Source organism: Gekko japonicus, unplaced genomic scaffold, assembly GCF_001447785.1.
Source record: "Gekko japonicus isolate JY-2015 unplaced genomic scaffold, Gekko_japonicus_V1.1 scaffold1116, whole genome shotgun sequence".
Taxonomy (NCBI): domain Eukaryota; kingdom Metazoa; phylum Chordata; class Lepidosauria; order Squamata; family Gekkonidae; genus Gekko; species Gekko japonicus.
This window is the reverse complement of record NW_015172590.1, coordinates 269,177-291,757: the sequence shown is the minus strand read 5'-3', so window position 1 is coordinate 291,757 and position 22,581 is coordinate 269,177. Positions and strand designations below refer to the sequence as shown.

Genomic DNA, 22,581 nt, shown 5'->3' with positions numbered 1-22,581 from the left:
CCTGATTCACATTCACAGGCTGATTTCGCACTAGAGCTGCCTCGATGTTGCGCCACCGTTTGCCCCGATACTATTGGTCAATTTCACACCCAAAGCGGTGGGACTGCATTTGACCCGCGGCTTCGCCCAATTTCCTCCGCATTTTCGTGATCCTCAAAAAACAGGGCGAAATCAGCCCTAGTCTCTGGAGAACAACAGTTGAGTCCAGTGGAACCTTTAAGACTAACAAAGTTTTATTCAAGATATGAGCTTTTGTGTGCATGCACACTTATTCAGATACGTTGAAATTAAAGCTACCAGTCCATACATATAACTAGAGGGTGAGCAGCAAATTAGTATACAGCATAATGAGATGTTTTTAACAGATGCAAGGAGCAAACAGGAATAACAAGCTAATTTAATTTCTGGAAATAATTGCAGGGGTGCTGATAGTATGACTAGAGCATGCAGCCAGTCTGTTTTCCATGTAGCCAGTACTTCCATGTGGGATGTTTCTAAGGTGCCATGTTTGTTCAGTATTGATTTCAGTGATGCAAAAGTTCCTGCACTTATATATTCCTGTACAGAACCACAATCTGTTAGACCGTCTGTGGTTTGTACAACTAAGCATGCAAAGTGGACTCTGACAGATATATCTGGTACAACAAGAAGAGAAGACAAGAAGAGATTGGAATTATACCCCACCCTTCACTCAGAGTCTCAGGGCAGTTTACAAACTCCTTTCCCTTCCCCCTCCCCACAACAGACACCCTGTGAGGTAGGCGGGGCTGAGAGAGCTCTTTCCAGAACTGTCCTTGGGAGAACAGCTCTGACAGAACTATGGCTCACCCAAGATCATCCAGCAGCTGCAAGTGAAGGAGTGGGGAATCAAACCTGGTTCTCCCAGATTAGAGGCCGCACACTTAACCACTACCAGTCTGTCGCTCTTGACAAATAGGGACTTCTACACTTTGTGAAGGTTGTGTTGAATGTTCATCAGTACAATTTGGTATCTGACTCAGGGTTCTCCTTTATGTTGATTAGTTAAGAAGAAAGGCACATCTGGATTAAAGCTGAGTAACTTGATGAACCTTGGGAGAAAGAAATCGTCATCACTGGAAGGTCCAGAAAGGTCTCTGGATACTTGTAGTAAGTAACCTGGAAAAAATCTTTATGAAACTGTTCGTAGTAATCCCTGCAAACAGCACACGAGACTGGCTGAGACGATGATCTACGAGGCAGCCCATCATGACGTGATGTCCAGAGTGGTGAGAAGAAGATGGTTCTGCTTGCATTACCCTTAACACAAGATATTGGGGCCCCCAGCTGTCAGTGGGAACGGCTCCATTAGAGACAATGAGAAGCTCTGACAAGATCCAGCATTTTGAATTATAAACTGCTTTATTTCTCGTGCAGAATCTGTTTAGGAGTCAAATTTTATCCAGATAGGCATAATTTATTTTTATTTATTTATTTATTTATTGGGATTTTTACCCCGCCCTAAGCGAGCTCAGGGCGGCTTACAAGGGGCTTTTTACGTCTTAAATGGCTATGTACAATGCTGCTTAAGTTACAGTATGGCTTGCTTAAGCAGTCTGTCAGATATTATAGCACTTTCCAGTGTACAAAGTGCTTTCCATCCATCCCCTTGTAATCCTTCCTACAGACCTGTAGGGTGGGCCAGAATTATTGCCCGTATAAAGCAAATGGTATTCTAAGGCTGGGAGGGAGTTGTTTGCAGTAGACCTTGCCTGACGAGTTTGCAACAGAAGTGAGATTTGAACTGGGGATCTCTCTCTTGTCATAGCCTGTATGCAACATGACCTACTATGTGCTAGTAGAAAAGAGCAAGGGTCCAGTAGCACCTTAAAGACTAACCAAATTTATGGCAGGGTATGAGCTTTTGTGAGTCTGAAGTGAGGAGTGACGAAATCTCATACCCTGCCACAAATTTGGTTAGTCTTTAAGGTGCTACTGGACTCTTGCTCTTTTCTGCTGCTACAAACTAACACGGCTACCTATCTTGATCTGTCTATCTGCCGTGTGCTAGAAAGGCTTGTGATCATGGACCTGTCTTAGCATTAGCAACAGCTAGTGTAGGTCAGCTGCCCCTGTGGCTCAAAGAGAAGTGCCGTTTCAGTGCTCAGGTTCCACAAGGAAGGAAGATGTTATCTAAGTGAGCACATAATTCTTTGCAGCATACCTGAATGTACTTGTGAACAGCCAGTGGCGATCTCGGTGGTGTCACATTAAAGATGGGCAGCTGCATTTCTACCAGGACAAGAACAGAAGCAAAACTGCTCAACAGCCTCTGAACCTGATAGGCTGCGACATTGTCCCAGAGCCAAGCCTGGACCATCTCTACTCTTTCCGTATCCTGCATAATGGGGAAGAACTGGCCACGTTAGAGGTTTGGCTTATCACTCTATTAAATAGCAGCATTATGTTTGGTTGTTAGCAACAGCATTCCGCAGTGTGCCACACACGACTGGAAGGGTCAGTCCCGATGAGTAGCGTCTGGAAGCTGTCTGGGTGGCTTTAGACTCCCTTGGGTGTGTCATCCCTTCAAAGTCAATCATCCTACCACACTCCTCAGTGTTCAGGTGTGCTAGAAAATGATAACTACCATCTTAGTAGTTAGGTTAGGTGCTCAGCTTGGTCAGAAATGATAAGTTCTAATCAGGGTTTTGTAAAATGAAACTTTACTCTCCAATCAGGATCTTGGACACTGAAATGTTTCCTAAAATAAGCAGGCATCGGGATTAAGCATGGCCAGTACAGTGTCCCATAATCTGAAAGGTGGTACACAGATCAGTGTAACTTTGGTTTACAGCAGTTGAAAAGCTGACCCTATGCGACCAAGTCATTCATGCCTATTACTTTCCCTTGCCTTGCCTTGCCTTGGGGTTGTTTACTTTCTCTATCTCTTATCTTGGGTCCTCTGAGTAGGAAGAGGAAAATGTGGCAAATTTCCTGCATTTTGTGGTGGGAGGAATTTATGCAGCCTACAGCGGTCACGCCTGCCATTCTGAAGGTTGTTTTGTTTAGCAAATTGCTGAGGTTTGATGGAACCAGAAGAGCTTCTTCAAAAAGCACAGTTTCCATTCACAAAATAGTATCACTCTTCAGCTTTTGCATTTTAGATCAGTCCAGCCAGATGTCATTAATAATTTTTCTTGCATCTTACGGGACACTTCCCTCAACTTCCATTATGACTTGCTTTAATCACAATTACTTTTCTGCATAATAGAATAGGAAGTTAAACTGGTGCCATCTACTGGCGAACAGATGAAACCTCAAGCCTTTAATTGAAATGCGGGGTAACTGAAAGTCAAGGCAGTGTACAGCTACTAGTATACCTTTTCCGGCAGCCAAACTGCCACCTGCTGCTACAGAATAAATTCAACCTTTAGTACAGACATTTTGGCCGAGAGTGAATTGTTTAAAAGCCTCTTTAAAAGAATAAATTATTTTTAAATGTTTTGTCACATGGGATCTTACACGCTTCTTATATTTGATTTCCTTTGTGTGTGGTGTTCTTACCCTGGAGCTTGTTTTCTAGATCTGGGGACTCATGGAAATTTGGCCTGTGAGTATAACAATGGGTTTCCTCTTTGTTTGCTTCATAGGCCAAGTCTTGTGAAGAAATGGGCCACTGGCTAGGCCTCCTTTTATCAGAATCTGGCTCGAAAACAGATCCTGAAGAACTGACCTACGACTATGTTGACGCTGACAGAGTATCCTGCATTGTCAGTGCTGCAAAGAATTCTTTCCTGTAAGTTGTAGTGGTGACCAGGTGGACTTGGATTCTGATGACCCCGTAAATGAGAGGAAACAAGATGAATGGCAGGATTATATAAAGGTAAAGGTTCCCTTGCTCGAAAGCCAGTCGAATCCGACTCTAGGGTTGCGGTGCTCATCTCCGTTTCAAAGCCGAAGAGCCAGCGCTGTCCGAAGACGTTTCCGTGGTCATGTGGCCGGCATGACTAAACACCGAGGCGCACGGAACGCTGTTACCTTCCCACCGAAGTGGTACCTATTTATCTACTTGCAATTTCTTGCTTTCGAACTGCTAGGTTGGCAGGAGCTGGAACTAGAGACAGGAGCTCACCCTGTCTTGCGGCAGCCGGGTCTTGAACCGCTGAACTACTGACGTTCCACAGCCTGCAGTTCAGCGTCTTAACCACTTGAGCCACTGCAGCTCCTTATTATAATGGATTATAATGGCTAGCAAAAAGCAGCAGCAGGATAGGTCTGATATGTAAATAGTAGCTCTCCCCACATGAGGAGCATGCAAATGAAAATGCAGTGCAAGAAACTTCAGTGATTAAAATCAGCATGACGTTGAACCTCTTGCATTACTTTTTGATGTAGGAATTGGGTCCAGCTAATGTATGTGTAAGTTCTTTTGACCATTTTAGCCTGGAGAAGAGCACTGTAAAAAAATATGAAGGCTTGCTTTATGTTTTTCAATTTCTTGACCAATACAATATCATTTACGGTGGAGCATACGTTTCAACACCACTTGCTCCAAACTCTCCCCAGCATACAAGTGATGTGATCATTACATATTATGCAAAGGTATATCAGGGTTTTTTTTTTAATTGTAGCGCTTATGCTCCCTAAAGGTTGATCATAATTTTAGAAGCCAACACACATGATCAACTTTAAAGAATAAACCATAAAATTTAAAAAGAATGCTAAATTCCAAGAGATTAGAATGAAAGCTGTCCATCACAATTCTGGTGCTGGTGACACCTACTCTCTCATTGGCCACTGGGGAAGCTGCCTTGGTGTCCTATTGGCCCGTCCCAACAGCTCCTCCATTCTTACAACCCCACTTTTGATGTGTTGTACCTCGAGAGTTGTAGTTCTCAGTTGGCCTTACTTGCAACCATAGCAAAGGGAATTAAAACTACAACTCCCAAGTTGGGAGTCCCAAAAGGCTGTGGGGCATTAGCAGGGAGTCAGTCAAACTGATAATCACTTAAAGTGTTAAACAGGAAGCAGCTTTGGAATTGAAAGGGGTTGGGGGGAAAGGGAAGGCCTGGACATCTCTCTGAATTACAATTGATCTCCAGACTCCAGAGATCAGTCCCCATGGAGATTATACCTTCAACAAACATGGCCCTCCCCTTAGTATTACCAACCTCCAGGCAGCACCTGGAGATCTCCGTTCTCCTGGAGAAAATGGCTGCTTTGGGCAGTGGACTCTATGGCAGTATACCCCGCTGAGGTCCCTCCCCACCCCAAACCCTGCCTTTCCCAGGTTCTACCCCTCAAATCTGTAACTGGCTACAGAACTACTTTCCAGACACTTGAAACTCAGAAAACAAGGCATAGGAGGCGGCGCTTTTTGATCTTAGCTGCCACTGCAGCCACAAAATCAACATTAGTCAGGGGTGGAAGGAACCATACCTGTTACCATGTGACTCTCCTCTCATACTACCCAATTGGGGTAGCAAAATACTAAATACTAAAATGAGCTGGCTCTGTGATCTTATGTGTTTGGATTGTATGTAGGGAGTGTCACAGAATTCTGAATATTAGACCAGGGTGTTTCTAGGAATGACTTAATCTTTTTTCAGGTGCCTTCAGCTACCAGTGCTTCCGGGTGATGTGCGTGTGTCACGCTCCAGACGCAGGACGGGAGTCCCCCTCTGGGGCTTAAAAATGACTTGGCAACCCTAGAATGACTTGATCTTTTTTCAGGTGCCTTCAGCTACCAGTCACAAAATGGTTGCTTGTACAAGAATGACAGTGTTTTAGAGCAGGACTGCTGTACTCAAGTGAGGAAACCTTCCCTCTGCTCTTTTCCAGAACCAAACAACTGGCCCCAAATCGTTACTTGCCCTACCAGAGAAAAATACACAGTTAACTGGATGGGTTTTTTTTTTTCTTGGAAGAGGCAAACAGTAGTTTCAGAGCAGGACTGCTGTACTCAAGTGAGGAAACCTTCCCTCTGCTCTTTTCCACGACCAAACAACTGGCCCCAAATCGTAACTTGCCCTACCAGAGAAAAATACACAGTGAACTGGATGGGTTTGTTTTTTTTCTTGGAAGAGGCAAACAGTAGCTTTGATGCAGGGGGGAAAGTCAATAGCACCGTTCCTTTGCCATGCAGAGCAAGGCTTGCAGGGAGGAAGAGAGGTGGACAGGAAAGGGTGCTGATGCTGTTGTTTTCCCATCCAGAGCAAAGGTGTGTTGTGCCTCCTCCTTCACACGAAAGAGGAGGAGGAGGAGGAGGAGAGAAGCTGCTGTGGTAGCTTTAAAGGAAAGGATAAGAAAGTGATTACAGCAGCCATGGAAGAGGGGGAATGAGCTACTTTTCATTGCTTGGAGAGTGACTGGTCACTACTGAGTGACCATCTGTCCACCCTGCCTTATACTTTCCAGTGGCAAAGAGTGCATGCATGCTCTTACAGGTGTGTGGCCTCAAACTATGCTATCATCTCATTCATCATCTAGCACCCATTGAAGGCACATCTGCTCTCATTCTTTCCAGTTTAATGCAGAGGAAGTATTCCGAGCCCAACACCTATATTGATAACCTGCCAAAGGGAAAAGAGGATCAAGAGGAGCTCTATGACGATGTGGACATTCCAGAGGCACCCGTGGTATGTAGTTGCAATGAAGGGTATTCTATTTTCTAGGGATTGCAAGGTACAGAGAACGTTTCAGATAATAAATTATCCTAGCGCTGCTGATAATATAGATCTGATCAGCCTCCTGAGATTTTAGCACAAAGTGGTTGGGGGATGCAGAGGTGCAGTGGCTCGGGAATTCCACACTACTCCTTAATTTTTGAGCCCAGTGTTGGATGGCTTCCTTCCTTGTGCTGAGTTAAGAAAAGGTGTCTGAGCAACTGGTTTGGAGCAAACTATGGTAAAAAGCACTCTCACTGTAAATACTGAATGCCACTGGTGCAGTTTGCCTATAGTCTGGGCTAGATTAGACTTTAAAAATAGAAAATAGTTGCAAACATAGTTGGATAGAATCTGTGATCTTTTTCACACTTACTAAGAAGTGAGTCTCCCTGAATTCAGGCAGTGGTGGTCTTAGCCAGTGGGCAACAGGGGCAGCTGCCTCAGGCCCATGCTGGGGTCATTCTCAATTGCCCATTCCCTCCTCACATACACAGGAGGGGGGACAAAGAGCATGCTCCTGCCACCCCTTGCAACTGCCCCATCTTGGACTTGGCAGCTGGCTTCTGGTGGCAGCAGTAGCACCTGCCCACCTTGCAAACAGTGAGGACCACCACTACCTTGGTTCCAGTGGGGGTGTGTGTGTCAGGGGTTGGCAGTGATTCTGGGGCTCTATCCTGTACTTTTGCCCAGGGCTTCAGGATCACTAAGACTGCCCCTGAATTCAGGAGGGCTTGCTTATGTGTAGATGTGTGAAAATTCAGATAAGAAGCATTAGAGTGGCCTGATGTTTTATTATTCATCTTCTAGTTATGGACACTGGTAAAAATAATGGCTTTTCAGCAGAATAATGGCCCATTATAGGGATTCGGTCAAGGACCAAAGTACTTTGCTGCTTTCTACAACACTATCATCCCCGTGGACAAAACGACAACACAGATCGTATTGCAACAAAGAAGAAGATGCAAAGTAATAGGGGAAGATGGATCCTTATGCAAAAGGCTTGCTTAGTAAGAGGTTGAGAAAGCCCTACTATCTGTGGGCAGGCAAGCCAGCTGGGAGGAGTTCATGAAGACCCTTAAGATTAACATGGACTTTGGGTTGGCAAGAGCCAGTTTTCCAGAAGAGAGTTAACCCTTTATTTTAAAAAGTGCCAGAAAGTTGTTTTGTATCTTTAGTATAGGCAAGAATGAAAGAATTTCAGTCTGTAGTAGAAGCCATCAATTCATCACTAAGTGCCTTTTAATAATAGTAATACTCATTCCTAATACAGCAGTGCTTTGTTTTCACCAGCATGACTGTCAGATGAGGGCTTCTCTCCTTCCTGGATGAGCAGTTGCTTATAATAGGATGCATTTAATCTTGCACAGGAGGAAATACCCTCAAACGAAGGCAAAGGGGAAGGGGAACAAGACAGAGTCTACCTAGACCTCACTCCTGTCAAATCCTTCCTCCATTGTGCTGGCAAGAAGCATGCTCAGATGTCCCCTTCAGCTTCCCCTTCTTTACAAAGAGCTGCTGTTAATAACTCAACAGACTCCACCAAAGACTCATCCACGATGCATAAAGAAACAGATGTGAGCAGAAGGTCAATGGAAATCCCAGACCAGGTACTGCACAGAAGGATACAGACTACCTTTGATCCATTTCCTGGATTGCTTAACTAAGCATTCTTTTCTCTTCCTTTCCCACCTAATAGAGACATCAAGACATAGATGAGCTGCTGCCCCTACGGACATCCACGGTGAAAATCCAAACACAGCAGCAGCAAATTGCATTTCCTCAGAGTGGCCCTGAGATCAGGGACACCACAACAATTGTGACTGTCCCCAAAGAGAAAATGGACCGGTCCAAGGTCATTAATACAGGTGGGTCTGATGACTGCAAGGAGATGTATTTATCCAAGAGCTGTACGAGGATGGCATTTATGGTATGGACTGTGTCTGTTGTCACTTCATTCACAACCCATCTTAGAACACAACGGCAGTGTATTTTGGCCACCATGCTGTGGAAAGAGGCCCCCATGCTTGAAGGCCATCCTTCAGCGTAGAGCACAAGCAGAAGCCCCAGGTTTAGTTCCTAGCATTTCCAGTTGAAGGATCTCAGGTAGCAGGTGTTGGGAAATATCTTTCTCTGTCTGAGACTGTCTGGCCAGTACCTGCCAGCCAGAGTAGATGATACTGAGCCAGATGGGCTAGTAGTCTGACTCAGTAGGAAGCAGCTTTCTGTGCTGAAGGTTCCTGCAAACCTGGTGTATGCCTTGGTGACCTGTCACATTCTGCTTTTGCCATTCTATTTGTAGCACCTGTAGAAACCAAACTAGGCAAGAACAGGACAGAGGCCGAGGTGAAGCGGTACTCAGAAGAGAAAGAACGCCTGGAGAAGGAGAAAGAGGAAATCCGCTCTCAGCTGGCACAGCTTCGGAAAGAGAAAAGGGAGCTGAAAGAGATGCTGATAAGCTGCACAGGTAAGCTGCACATTGCCCCTCATTTCTGTTCAGCGTGTTGCCCGTAAGAGCCAATGGAGGAAGGATGTTCTTGAACATGATGTGCCCATACTAGGTGAGAGGCGACACAGATGCCGAAGGCAGGCACCAGTGCAGTGCTTTCGTACTATTAAAGGTAAAAGGTAAAGGTTTCCCTTGCTCGAAAGCCAGTCAAATTCAACTCTAGGGGGCAGTGCTCATCTCTGTTTCCAAGCCGAAGAGCCAGCGCTGTCCAAAGACGTTTCCATGCTCATGTGGCCGGCATGATTAAACACCAAAGTGCACAGAACGCTGTTATCTTCCCACCAAAGTGGTACCTATTTATCTACTTGCAATTTCTTGCTTTCAAACTGCTAGGTTGGCAGGAGCTGGGGCCAAAGACAGGAACTCACTCCATCATGCGGCACACTCAGGTCTTGAACTGCCAAGCTACAGTTCAGCGTCCGTCCCTCAAATGGAAAAAGAGTGAATCATGTCCTACTACAGGCCTGCAAAACAAAGCATTTTGTTTTGGTTTTGCCTGCTCATTTCATAGATTAGTTCTGGAAACCCCTCTTGTTTTGTTACCTCCTTCTCATTATGGGGAAAGGGAAGGCTAAGAAATTCACAGTACAGTAATACAAGCCTTGCCTTGCCCGATTAGAGGAAAATCTCTATCTAGGCAGCATTCTTTTTTCAAAAGAGGCCAGCCAGATGTCCCTTGGGAACTGACAAGCAAGCCATGCAGATGAGGGCCTGACCGTTTGTACTCAGGACCTGGCATTTAGAGGCATACGGCTTCTGTTCATGGAAAATCCATCTTTCAATACGGCTGTCCTCCATGAATTTGTCTTAATTCTTTCAAAATCCACCAACGCAAATGATGATAACCAGAGAAACACTGCTTGTAGTAATCCGTTTCTTAAATTACATATTGTACAAGGTGCTTCCATTCTCATTTCTGAAGCAACTTTTTGAGAGAGGGGAAAATCTTTAAAGAGGATAGTAACTGAGGTGGTATAAGCAGAACAACTGGACTGAGAACAGCTGCTTAGAAGAATGCAATCTAATGGAGAAAAAGATAACTGTTAGTGGATCCCTCACTCTTTTTCGTGTCCCAGGGGATGGCAGGTCTACTCCCTCCGTTACCCATGAGACAAGAAAGGAGAGGGGAGTGGGAGCTAATCCCTGATTGTGCCAGGACCAGTGTTCCCTCTAAGCTGAGTTAGTGTGAGGTGGCTCACGGTTTTTTAGCCTCCTGCTCACAAATATTTGTCTTAGCTCAGGAAAGACGGCTCCAGAGCAAACTAATTGATGCAGTAGCCAAATCACTTGCTCACAACTTTAATGCCGGTAGCTCACAAAGTGGAATTTTTGCTCACAAGACTCCACAGCTTAGAGGGAACATTGGCCAGGACCCCACTAAGAGCACAGCTTAATTGCTGTCCCTGTCCTGTCACACACACACACACACACCCAAATACAGGAGATGGGGGGGGGGGAGCAGAGGATACCTAGGGCCTGTCACTGAAAAGGCTTCAGCACCCATTTGTGCTTCCCTTGGCAGATAAGAGCCTTTTGTCTACAAAGGAGCAAAAACTGAAGGAAATAGAGGAGGAGTGCAAAAAGAAGGAAGATCAGCGTGTGGACTTAGAGCTGAGCCTTGTTGAAGTGAAGGAGAACCTCAGGAAAGCAGAATCTGGTCCTGTTACGCTCGGCACAGCCGTGGATACGACACATCTGGAAAATGCAAGCCCCAAAGTAGGTGGCAGGTTTTGTCAAGCAGCAGTGTGGGGCCCTTAGCAGCAAAGGGAACTGGGACTGACAGTTGTAATTTTTCCCTGCAGCTGCTTACACAAACTTCTCTCAAAAGACTGTTCAGTCTTTGGATCTTAGCCATTCTTTGTAAAGATAAGCAGCTCGTTCTTAGATTTCATCACAGCAGCACTGCAAATTTGTGAAGCTGCTTGTAGGGCTTCTCCATGGGGGGCGGCTACTTTAACACATTAATGATCAGACCCCAGCGTTTTCCAGCTGTATTTAGACTTAGTGTTTTACTCATCTCTGTTACTCAGCGGTGAAACTTCCGAACACAACATTTACCAGTATATGCGCGTGGTTATTGTATCAAGAGATTTTTTTGTTCCAATGGAGGCCAATCAGATGATTCAAGAAAGCATCTCATCAGGGGGAAAGTCAATAGAAGAAGAGTTGGTTTTATACCTTGCTTTTCTCTACCCGAAGGAGTCTCAAAGCAGCTTGCAATCGCCTTCCCTTCCTCTTCCCACAATAGACACCCTGTGAGGTAGGTGTGGCTGAGAAGAGTTCTGAGAGAGCTGTGACTGGCCCAAGGTCGCCCAGCAGGCTTCATGTGGAGGAGTGGGGAAGCAAACCTGGATCTCCAGATTAGAGTCCGCCAGTCTTAACCACTACTAGGGATGATGGGCACAAACTGGGAAAATGGAGGTCTGTCCCGGTTCGTGGTTCATGAGACCCCACAAACCTTCATGAACCTTCCCATTTACTGAACTGGTTCATTTTGTGAGGTTTGTGATGCGGTAGAACAGCCCCCATGCGGGTTAGAGATGCCAAACTCTGTCGTGGTTCGTGGTTCATGAGACCCCACAAACCTTCATGAACCTTCCCATTTACTGAACTGGTTCATTTTGTGAGGTTTGTGATGCGGTAGAACAGCCCCCATGCGGGTTAGAGATGCCAAACTTGCACTGAGTCTCCAGCGGTTAGAGATGCCAAACTCACACTGAGTCTCCAGCTGACTTCCAAACCTCCCGAGGTCCCCCTTTTTGGCCTGGCCTCATCTGCTGGCCACCCTCTGACTGCCCCATGGGTTGGTTTCCCAGAACTCCTGCCGCTTTCATCAAAGGGACATTGTGCCCCTTTTCCTTCTGACCCTGCAATCCTTGACTTCTGGGCCTCCTTTTTGGCCTGGCCACATCTGCTGGCCTCCCTCTGACTGCCCCATGGGCCAGTTTCCTGGAACTTTCGCCACTTCTATCAAAGGGGGATGGGCCCCCCCCTTTCCTTCTGACCCTGTGATCCTCAACTTCTGAGCCTCCTGGGGTCCCCTTTTTGGCCTGGCCTCACCTGCTGGCTTCACTCTGACTGCCCCATGGGCCGGTTTCCCAGAACTCCTGCCACTTCTATCAAAAGGAGATCCCCCCTTCTTTTTCCTTTTAACCCTGCAATCCTCAACTTCCGGGCCTCCTGAGGCCCCCCTTTTTGACCTGGCCTCCCTCTGACTGACCCATGGGCTGGTTTCCCAAAGTTCCTGCAGCTTCTGCAAAAAGGAGATTGCCTTCCCCTTTCTCCCTCAAGCCTCGGATCTCTGCCTCCTCTCTCCCCTGTGCCACCGTGCACCCCTCCTCTGCCTCTCCTTCATCCCCTTCCACCCCTGACCTAGGCTCTTCCATGCTTTCCTCCGCACCCCAGGTCCCACAAAGGCCTCTTTTGTTTGGTGTTTGGAGGGCCACTATTAGTGTTTCCAGGGCTATAGAAGTCCATCCCCCCCTGTTGCTTTGCTGATTAATTGATCAGCGCCAGCATGTCTGCCGCATGAACTGCACGAACCTCTGTAAAAACTGTGGAGATTCGTGAGAGGTTTGTTGCAGGCACGATTGCATGACCCTCAGCTCACAAACTGGGCAATGTTTGTGATGAAATTAGGTTTGTGACGAAATGCATGCCCATCCTTAACCACTACACCATGCTGCCTCTTTACTGTTTGTCCTGATTTTCTGGTACTTAAAGTTATACTTCTAAACATAAGGGTTCCATTTAGTCATCATGGCTAATAGGCATTGATTTGCTGATCCTCCTTGAATTTATTTAATCCCTTTTTAAAGTTGTATAAGCCGATTAGCTATCACAACATGCACTGGCTTTCACAAATCAAATAGGACCACACAAAGAGAGAGAGACCAAGTGCACTCATCATTTCGATTGGGCACAGCAATTTATCAACAATAAGAGGTCTGTAACTCTGTGCACAAAATGCCCTCTGATATGTGGCTGAGGAAATGTATGGCTGTTGTATAACCACAGCCATTTCCTTTTGTCCTGTAAATGCAGGTGAAAGTTGCCAACCCTGTGAATGGCACAGAAAACTCACCAGTGAATTCAGCAATGGCATTGAAAAACCGGCCGTTATCGGTTATGGTCACAGGGAAAGGAACAGTTCTACAGAAAGCAAAGGTAAGGCCCACAGTGAGATGGCCCACTGTGTTTTACCATGACATAAAATACTCACTATCCGGGTGTTTTAAATGAGCAGGTCCCAGCAGCCTTGGTTAATTATGCTGCTCTGAAATAGCCGTACATGTATCAGTGTGGCAATACTAATACATAGCATAGCAGTTGGGGCTGGGGACAGATCACATATGCACCATCCAGCTTAGCCACCTGGGAGAGATCTATGTTGGAAGGTAAGCTATCTGCTTGGGAGATGCCATGAAGCCATTATTACTTACATTCCTCATTTTGTTCTTCCTTTTGGCTCATGGGAAATACTGCTGCAGTGAGCCAGTTACACAGCAGTTGCATCTACCTTTACCAGCAATAGCATTCCATCAGCTGCCTAAACCATTTTTCAGACTATCCGGCACTCAAGTCTGATTCTTTTTGCTATTTTATTCTGTTCCATCTCCTATCCAAGATCATGGTATCTCTGATTGTTTTGAGGGAGGTCTAAAATACAAAAGTAAGTAGTTTTGGTTGGGTATCACTTCCAGAAAAAGGGGGCTGCAGGTACACAAAAGATCCAATATCTTAAGTACATGACAATAGGAAGGTGCTGCCTGCTGGTTTGGGTCCCTTATGTGCCAGACCAGAGGGGGTAGCTTTGTGATACAGAACATTGGTGGGCTACTAGATATTTAACTAAAGAAAAGCTCTTTTGCTTGTCTGAGTCTCAAATGCTTTGGAGTCCAAATGGATGGTCATGTCTGTTACAGCAAGACCACATAGGACCTCTGTGGCTCGTTTTAAAGACCAACACACTCCTATTGTGGCACTGACTTTCTTGGACTAGAGCCCATTTCATGAGATGCGAGAGGATATGCTAAGTGTTTGGAGCAATACAATTTAAATCGAATTGAGATTTAGAGATTTTTGGAATATACAAGTAGTAACGAATATACTTAAACTATTATGTTCACATCCAATAACTATTAATTCTATGAGCAGCATTTTAAAAAAAAAATGGAAGGCTTTTTGTGTTTTTGATTAGTGGCTATTATTTGTGTAAGTGACAAACCATAATTCTTTCTCTGGACATTTTTTTTCTTTTTATATAGTTTGTTTTGACTGTGTGGGGTGTTTGTTTTTTAATTTACATGCAAGCCCCTTTATTCCCATGGAAAGGCATCTAACACTCGTTTAAGATAAATATTATATTTCTTTTGAAATCCCAAAGACAAGCTTTTGTGTTTTCTTTTGCAGGAATGGGAGAGAAAAGGTGCTAGTTAGGAAACCACAGCATCCAGGATGGACTTAAGACTATAAATGGCCCTGCATAGACCAAAGGACTCTTATCGCCAGTAGGCAAAAAGGTCCAGATGAGATAAAGCACAGCTGGCAGCTTACCGTGTCATCTGTCAAGAAGAAACGATGGGCCTGGGACCTATATCCACACGGTCTTCTTCAGAATAAGGATTCTTCTCCTTTTAGCAGAGTTGTGCTGTATAGCTAAGAGAGTTAACACAAATGAAAACATTGCTTCTAACCCCATTGATGTCGTAAAAATGTTGCTGTACATAAGGATGCTTTTGTGTATTCCTGTGTTGGTGTTTTATCATTGTACAATCCAAGATATGTCATTAATAACAGAACATGGAGTTATCACTTCAAAGAGGATCTGTTGTACATTCTTTTTGTTTTGTTACAGCAGGGCCGTAGCATAGGCAAGGATGGAAAACACAACTGAGAAGCTAACTACCAGTTCATATATCTGTGTTCTCCTTTGGCTGAGCTTTGCTAAGCAATGAAGAAAATCTGAGAGACACTCATGGGAAACACAATAGCACAGCTAAGAATTAGAAGCTGTGTACAGGATTTCTCATTTTAAAAAATCTGGAATCCAAAGCATACAGCGATGTAAGTTTCAAAGTGTAGTGCTGGTACACAGAAGGAAACCTCTCTCCTGGGCCCTTGGAGCTTGTAGCAGTGCATCCTGATCTGGTGAGCTCCAAGGGACTCCATATGCACACAAAGAACTCCTGCACCTCAGGGGCAGGACTGGTGCTGCGGAAGCGTCCCACTGTGCAAGGATCTTCCCTTAACATTGAAGTGTACTGTATGAATGGAAGCATAGCTGGATGACGGGGAAACAAAAGTTAATTGAAAATGAAATGACAAAGGGGTGGGTTTTCATTCCCATCTTTTAGAATACGTTTAAGGCACTGCTGAATAATTCTAACGCACTTTAGTAGCTCAGGAATGCTCCATATACATGTAATAGTAGATTATAAACTCACAGATGCCCCATCGCTTCTGGATTGTGTACATTAGTCAATAGAGAGAGTAGGCTGTATAAGTGGCAAGTGGATGGAAAAGCAATTTTAAAAATTACTGTTGAATTTGGAGCATAACCCCATCCGAATGATTGTGGAAAATGTGTTCCTTCTCTTTGGAAGATAAAGAAGACATCTTGGTGTCGGTAGGGTTACGAGCTTCAAGTTGGGGCCAGGAGTTCTCTTTGAATTACAACTGATCTCCAGACTACTGAGATCAGTTTCCTTGGTAGGAGTGGCAGCTTCGGAGGAGGGACCGTATGGCATCACATCCTGTCTGAGCTCTCTTCCCAGGCAGCAGCACCAGACCTCCAGGAATTTCCCAAGCCATCGTTGGCCATCTTAGACACTGGAGGTCCATCCTATTGGACTATGAAGGTAGAGCTAAGGTTTTGTGCAGTGTTTGTCTACTCCACAAGGAGAAGCTGCAACAAACTAGAGAGAGTTTGAGTGTCACTGTTTTTATATATCCCTTTGCAACACTGTTGATTGCTGTTAACCCAGACACGTGGTGTTCTCAGATGTGTGGAGTAAATGCCAGAATCACCAATTGTATGACCCACAGAGAATGACCCACAGATTTAGACAATGGATGTCATGTTGTTTGTTCCATTCTGTACCATAGCCCCTGAAAAGACTTCCCAGGCAAATGCAAAAGAAACTCTGCCTCTCGGAAGAAAGACTGGGTGGCCTCCTTGGTCCAGTGAGTAGGACACCACCTCCCCCAATTGTGTCTTTGATAGAAGAAAAGAAAAAGAAGGAAAAAAAACAGAAATAGCTCCACAATTGCACAGCCTCAAAGAAACCCAGCGCTATTCCTAGTGAGGATGCGATCCAGGATAGGCTCCTCCAACCCCTCTACCACAGTAGGCAAGACTGCAAGAAGTTTAGAAGAGCCTGTATGGTCTGAGGAGCAAAACCACTCAGAGCAGGATTTCCTCCTCTGAAGGAGAACTGGAAATTCCCTCCTTTCAATGCACCCTTCTGCACCTGTGTTCCTATGAACAGAAGTGTACATAGAGCAAAGTAGGACAAATCTTTCTTCAGGGAAATTCAAAGAGGGTAACATCAGCCTATGGAACAGGGTTAGGTGTAGGCTCAACATCAAAAATTTCAGGCTTTAAATGTTTGTGTAGTTCCATCAAAATACTCACTGCTTTAAAAACAGCAGCTGAGAATTTAGCAAGTTTGCCACCCACAGACTCTTTCCACACTATCATTCTACTGAAAGATAAGTGTGCCTTTGTGTTCATCAGTTGTTCCAGAAGATTCAGACCTCTCACAATTAGCATTTCAGTTGTGGGGAAATTAAATTTTCTCACTGTTTTGTCACTGGGGCCATGCAATTGCTCCAGATAATGCCTGTTGTAGTTTATAGAGATTTGTGTACTGAAACTGGATGAGCATCACAAGTACCTACTTAGTGCCCATGACAACAGTAGTTATCATACCTGTGCCATTTTAGAACATATGCCTAATGGTATACCTAGGGGACTCATGGTTTATCTCCTAGATATTTTAAAATAGTTTTAGACAATGAATGCCTCTGCTCCACTAATGGTGCACTGTAGCCTCTAAATGTAGAGGGGGAAAATCCTGACTAACTTGCAAAGTTATTGGGTTGGAACCAATGGTCCCTCTAAGCTGTGGAGTCCCATGAGCAAAAATTGTACTTTCTGAGCTACTGGCATTAAAGTTGTGAGAAGGTTGTTCAGCTACTGCACAAATTAGTTTGCTCTGGAGCCGTCCTTCCTGAGCTAGGACAACAGAGACTAAAAAACTGTGAGCTAGCTCACTCTAACTGGGCTTAGAGGGAACACTGGTTGGAACCAGTATAAAATACCACTAATGCAGAAATGCAAGGAAAAGGCCATGGTAGCCACTTGCACTAAGTCAAAGCTACTCTTCCTTTGCTTGAATTGCCCCTTGCACAAAAAGTTAAGAAACCAGTTTCTGGCCTCTATAATATCTAGGGAGGAAAGTGCTCAATGTTGCACAAAATCTTGCGCAAGTGAAACTGCACTAAGGCTGTTTGCTTCTGCTTGTGCGTCACTGGATCCAACCCATTGTATCCCACAGAGAGGAAAGTGCTCAATGTTGCACAAAATCGTGCGCAAGTGAAACTACACTAAGGCTGTTTGCTTCTGCTTGGGCATCACTGGATCCAACCCATTGTATCCCACATATATGTAACATTTTTCCAAACCAGGTTTTCCCCCTTTTATAAGGAAAAGAGAGGTCAAAGGTAGTAACTTTTAAGTGCTACTGATTTCCTGGGTAGAGAAAAGCATACACTTAAAACACTTCCCTGAAAATCAGATTGGACATCTGACCTGAAGCTGGTTTATTCCCTAATCTAAAGTCCTGTTGAGAAGTGTTTAACTTTGGCTGGATCATGCCCCAAAAGCCAGAGCTTGAGAGCTCTAGAAAGACCATACGTATGAACAGGACACAAATTCAAGTGCAGAGCATTCTTTGATATTTTAAAGGGGCAACATCACCTCTAAAGGTTTACTTATACGATGTTTAACATGATCTATGTTTCAGGGCAGGAGGTTCTCTAAACACAACTATGTTCATTATTAGCATGTTAAACAGGCTTTTGTAAAAGAAGCGCGCGCACGCACGCATGCGCACACAGTCCAAATGTTCGAGGCCCATGTGAAAGAGGTACATTGTGCTACTGTTCAGAAAGTGGCTGGTAGTTTACCATCTCTGTTTAAAGTTTGAAAACATAGCATGCCTGCAGTTGTGCTTGAAGTATGAGGTTTACAGGCCAGTCCTCAGATCTGAAACATTTTGTGCCAGCGTATAAGACTTCAATGCCATTGTAAGTGTTTTCTGATGTCTGTATTGCATTATCATTATTTGCTATTAACTGCTAGCGATGCAAGTCTTAAGCTGGGGGCATTAGGGCAGAGAAGAGTACAGGTTTTTGGTGCTCAGATGCCTGTCAGCTGGACGCGTGGGGGGGGGGAGTACTTTGGTGCAGCAATGAACTCTTTTACGCCATACTCTCTGCTAGAGCTGTTTTCCGGCCACACAATCCTGTATCTCTTTACCTGCCCAAAATAACCAAGTCAGGACCCATAAATTTAATACATGAGCAGGTGATAGCAAATCCAAAGTGTTCATTTTAAGATATAGCATGCTTCTACGAATGCTGTGTTCCCAGTTTAAAATTATTATTTCCTTTTGTAGAAGTGTCCTGTATCTATCCGTTGTTATTTTAGGCGGTTTTTAAAAATAAAGATGTTGGTTGTATTTTAAATGCCTCATACAAAATCATTTACACAGTCAAAACAGGGAAGTGTTTCTGTGGATTTAGCTTTGCAGGGCAAGAGGTTTTACTTTATGCAATGAAATACTATTACCATAATCAAAACCTTCTCATTTTCTGTAATGAATTTCTCTATTATTTATAGTGGATTAAGGAATAATGCTCCTTTTGTGTTCACTAGAGGGCACTCTTGCAACATATCACATGCACTGGCAATAATGTACGTGTGTCCACAATAGTCATTTATTAGATTTGTTTTAAAAATCCCCCCTTTTCCCCAGAAAAGCCAGGGTGGCATACATAGTTACCCCTCCAGACTTCATTCTCAGAACAACCCTATTAAAAGTGTGAGCGCCTTCAAAACTGGGTTGCTTGACTGTCCACTGGTCCCATTTTCAACACGCTCAGACCTTGAATTGCACATGCATCACTTGAACTGTCCTCGCTCATTGATTCAGGGATGACTGTGACTGCCTCTTTAGAAAAGCATCATGGCTTGGCTGATACTGGGGACCATCACAGGTTAAGCTGGACTGTCTTTGCTTGATGACTGGAAAAAAAAGTGTCTGAAATCAACCTCCTCCCCGCCCCAAAATTGACAGAGGAGGGTCGGCTGCACTTTAAGCAATCAGCTAGCTTTATTTAGTTAAATGTTTATATCCTGCCTTTCCTTGTTGCTTAAGGCTCTTCTTCTCCCTTAGAAAAGCTTGGGACGCTACAAGGAAACTGAGGATGCAATTCAGAGCCTGGGTTCAAAACCACTAACAAAACAAGAAAGGGACCCCTCCCACACACAAATATTTGTGAGGAGGGGAAATCCTGTTTACATTACTTCCTTTTCCACACCACGTTTCTCCTCTCATGGTCTGCCACCATCTTCGCTCCCCATTCTCAGCTCTTCCTCTTCCCTTCCCTGGCAGCCCAGCCGCCTCCCTTCCCTCTGCTCCTGCCTCCTCCCCTTTCTTTGCCCTCCCCTTCCCTCGCCTCTTTCTCACACAGTGGTCAAAATCGATGGGGGTTGCTTCACTTTTAAGTTATCTGTGCGATCTCCCCCCCCCTTTAAAAAAAGTTTGGGATTTTCCTGCAAGCATGGGGTTTCACCCAGATCTGTAGACCTCCCTTCTTGTATCAGCTCCCATGTACAAGTTCTTTGATCCACACTCTAGGATCAGAACTGCATATATAAGATACAAAATTCAGGCTTAGTTAGGTGGCAAAAGTGATCAGACGTTTACCATCTGTTCCAAGAAAAAAATTAATTGTAGCTGTTAAATCATTCCTTGGACCACCATTAAAGCTAGCCTGGTAGATAAGTCTGCAATATGCCTTACTCATGGAAAATCAGTGGAAGCTGTGGGCCTGGTGTGTCAATTTCCTAAGGAATTCTTACCTTTCATGGGAATTCCCACATGATAAAACCATTCTCATCCATTGTACATTAAATGGTTGATTAAATCAGGGCTGGGATACAGTTGAATCTTGAGCAACAGAAAATGATGTGCACATGATTCCTTCTGGCTATAAAAACCCCAGCCAAGATGCAAATGTTAATGTCCACTGGTGGGTGCAGAAAAATATCCAGTTTATACTGAGAGTAAATGCAACATATGCTGAAAAATGAAATATTCTAAATAAAGGCTGTAGACATAGAAGGACTGTTGAAACCTGAGCCACTTCCAAATGGGCCAAGCCACCTCAAATATATGTATTTAATATCCTGGTCCAGAAGCATGCCATGCTTGATGACAGTGAATGTCATTGAGAGGGCCAGCAGAACAAGGGGTGCGCTTCCCATCCCATTTTCTACCAGAGTTAGGGCAACCAAGGTGGTTTCAGTTCCAAAACCCACACTCAGCTCTGTTGTCTAGGACAGCGCACGTGCACACACACACACACAGCTACCTTATACTGAATTAAACCTGAATTATACTGAATTAAACCTTTGGTTCATCAAGGTCAGTACTGTCTACTCAGACCAGCAGCAGTTCTCCAGGATGTCAGACAGAGGTCTTTCACATAACTTTTAAAATGAGATGCCAGGGATTGAGCCTAGGACCTTCTGCGTGCCAAACAATTGCACTACTACTGAGCCAATGCTCCAGATGTGAGTGATTTGCAAAATCCTTAACACATTTGCCAGTAAGCTTCCAAACATCCAGGGTAATGTCATGAGGGGACACATTAAAAAAATACACCGTCACTATCTGGAAGAGCTCAGCTGGATGGCTAGCTGTAGAGATTTTGGAACCCTCAGTGTCATGGTCATTCTAACTTGGGTTTGGTTGGATTCATTGTGAGTTTGCCTCCACTGCATTCCAGATGTCATTCCAGATGCCATCTGACCTACTTCCAGTGTTCCTCCTAAGCTGAGTTAGTGTGAGCTAGCTCACAGTTTTTCAGCCTCCAGATCACACATTGTTGTCTTAGCTCAGAAAGGATGGCTCCAGAGCAAACTAATCTATGCAGTAGCCAAATCACTTGCTCACAACTTTAATGCCAGTAGCTCACAAAGTTGAATTTTTGCTCACAAGACCACAGCTTAGAGGGAGCATTGCCTGCTTTTCACCCCCAACTCCTCAATATACTAAGGAGCCAAATGGGTTCTATGGAAGAGGATGCCTGGAAGCAATTGTGTCAATGGCCAGACACATTTCTTCATTCTATAGCTTGACTTGGGCTTTCATAGGAACATGAACAATAGCTGCCAGAAACTCCCTGAGAGTAGCCCAGAATCAGCCTATCAGGATCATCCTAACAGGCCTTCCACCCCTGCTGAGGTTAAGACTTTCCATTACCACCGCATTGGCATTATATGGCTTAATGCATGGGCCTCCAAGTTATCCTGAATCAGGCCCCTTTTAGTCTCAAACTTTTAGGTATCTGATTTTTGATCATTTAAAAGAAAGCCAGTAGTCACGAAAGTGTTTAAGGCACTCATTTAAATTATACTACAACAGATTTCTGAACAAAAGCAATACCTGGTCCTATGTAGGCAGTCTGATCTTGTTCTTTTACTTTATATACTGTGATCCAAACAGCTGTTCTTACTGTTTAAGATGCCCCTAGACTCCTGTTTGGTTCTTACTGGCTAACAAAGACTAATAACATTTAACAAAAGCATTTTAAGGGACACTAGATTCCTGTTTAATTTTGCACTGGCAGACTACCTCTCTGGGATTAGCCCATCAGAACTCCCAACTTCCTCAACTTTCATTCTCGGCTGTGAATGCAATAAAATTCCGGCCCAGTGAGGAATTTATCTTCTGTTAAAAGCCATTATTACTTGTACCTCTTTCATGAAAGATTTTTGAGAACCACAAATATTTTAAAAAGCTGTTTCTAACAAAACAAAATCCATTTTGAGAGCATTAGCTTTGTTTACCATCCATATCTCTTAACAGCTTTTGAGGCAGCATCAAGGGTGGACAGAACTATATAGCAGAGATGTCAACTACCCCTGACAACCCTCTCTTAAGGGGGTCGTACCTGGACACTATGATACTGATCAGCATGAAACTCTTATAATCAGGGTTTGATTAGTACCAGGACACACATTACAGCTCAGTCCTAGCTTCTGTTTTTAATTCTAGAATCAGGCCTTGGAAACTCGAAGTGCTATGAGATTGTGTGAATAGAACACAAATACATTTATGTTTAACTGAAGAACTATCTGGAAATGACACCTAG

General features: G+C 44.3%; 1 protein-coding gene across 1 annotated transcript in view; it reads left to right on the top strand.

Moving 5' to 3' along the window:
- The window catches only part of AFAP1L2 (actin filament associated protein 1 like 2), a 111,937-nt gene extending 94,651 nt beyond the window's left edge, over nucleotides 1-17,286 (top strand). The window contains exons 10-19 of the mRNA XM_015421517.1: nucleotides 1,024-1,128; nucleotides 2,178-2,389; nucleotides 3,609-3,754; nucleotides 6,485-6,596; nucleotides 7,994-8,233; nucleotides 8,323-8,491; nucleotides 8,926-9,090; nucleotides 10,655-10,848; nucleotides 13,177-13,299; nucleotides 14,545-17,286. Coding sequence (XP_015277003.1) covers nucleotides 1,024-1,128; nucleotides 2,178-2,389; nucleotides 3,609-3,754; nucleotides 6,485-6,596; nucleotides 7,994-8,233; nucleotides 8,323-8,491; nucleotides 8,926-9,090; nucleotides 10,655-10,848; nucleotides 13,177-13,299; nucleotides 14,545-14,571 — 1,493 coding nt within the window. The 3' untranslated portion in view covers nucleotides 14,572-17,286. The remainder of the gene's footprint in view (nucleotides 1-1,023; nucleotides 1,129-2,177; nucleotides 2,390-3,608; nucleotides 3,755-6,484; nucleotides 6,597-7,993; nucleotides 8,234-8,322; nucleotides 8,492-8,925; nucleotides 9,091-10,654; nucleotides 10,849-13,176; nucleotides 13,300-14,544) is intronic.
- The last annotated feature ends 5,295 nt before the right edge of the window (nucleotides 17,287-22,581 follow it).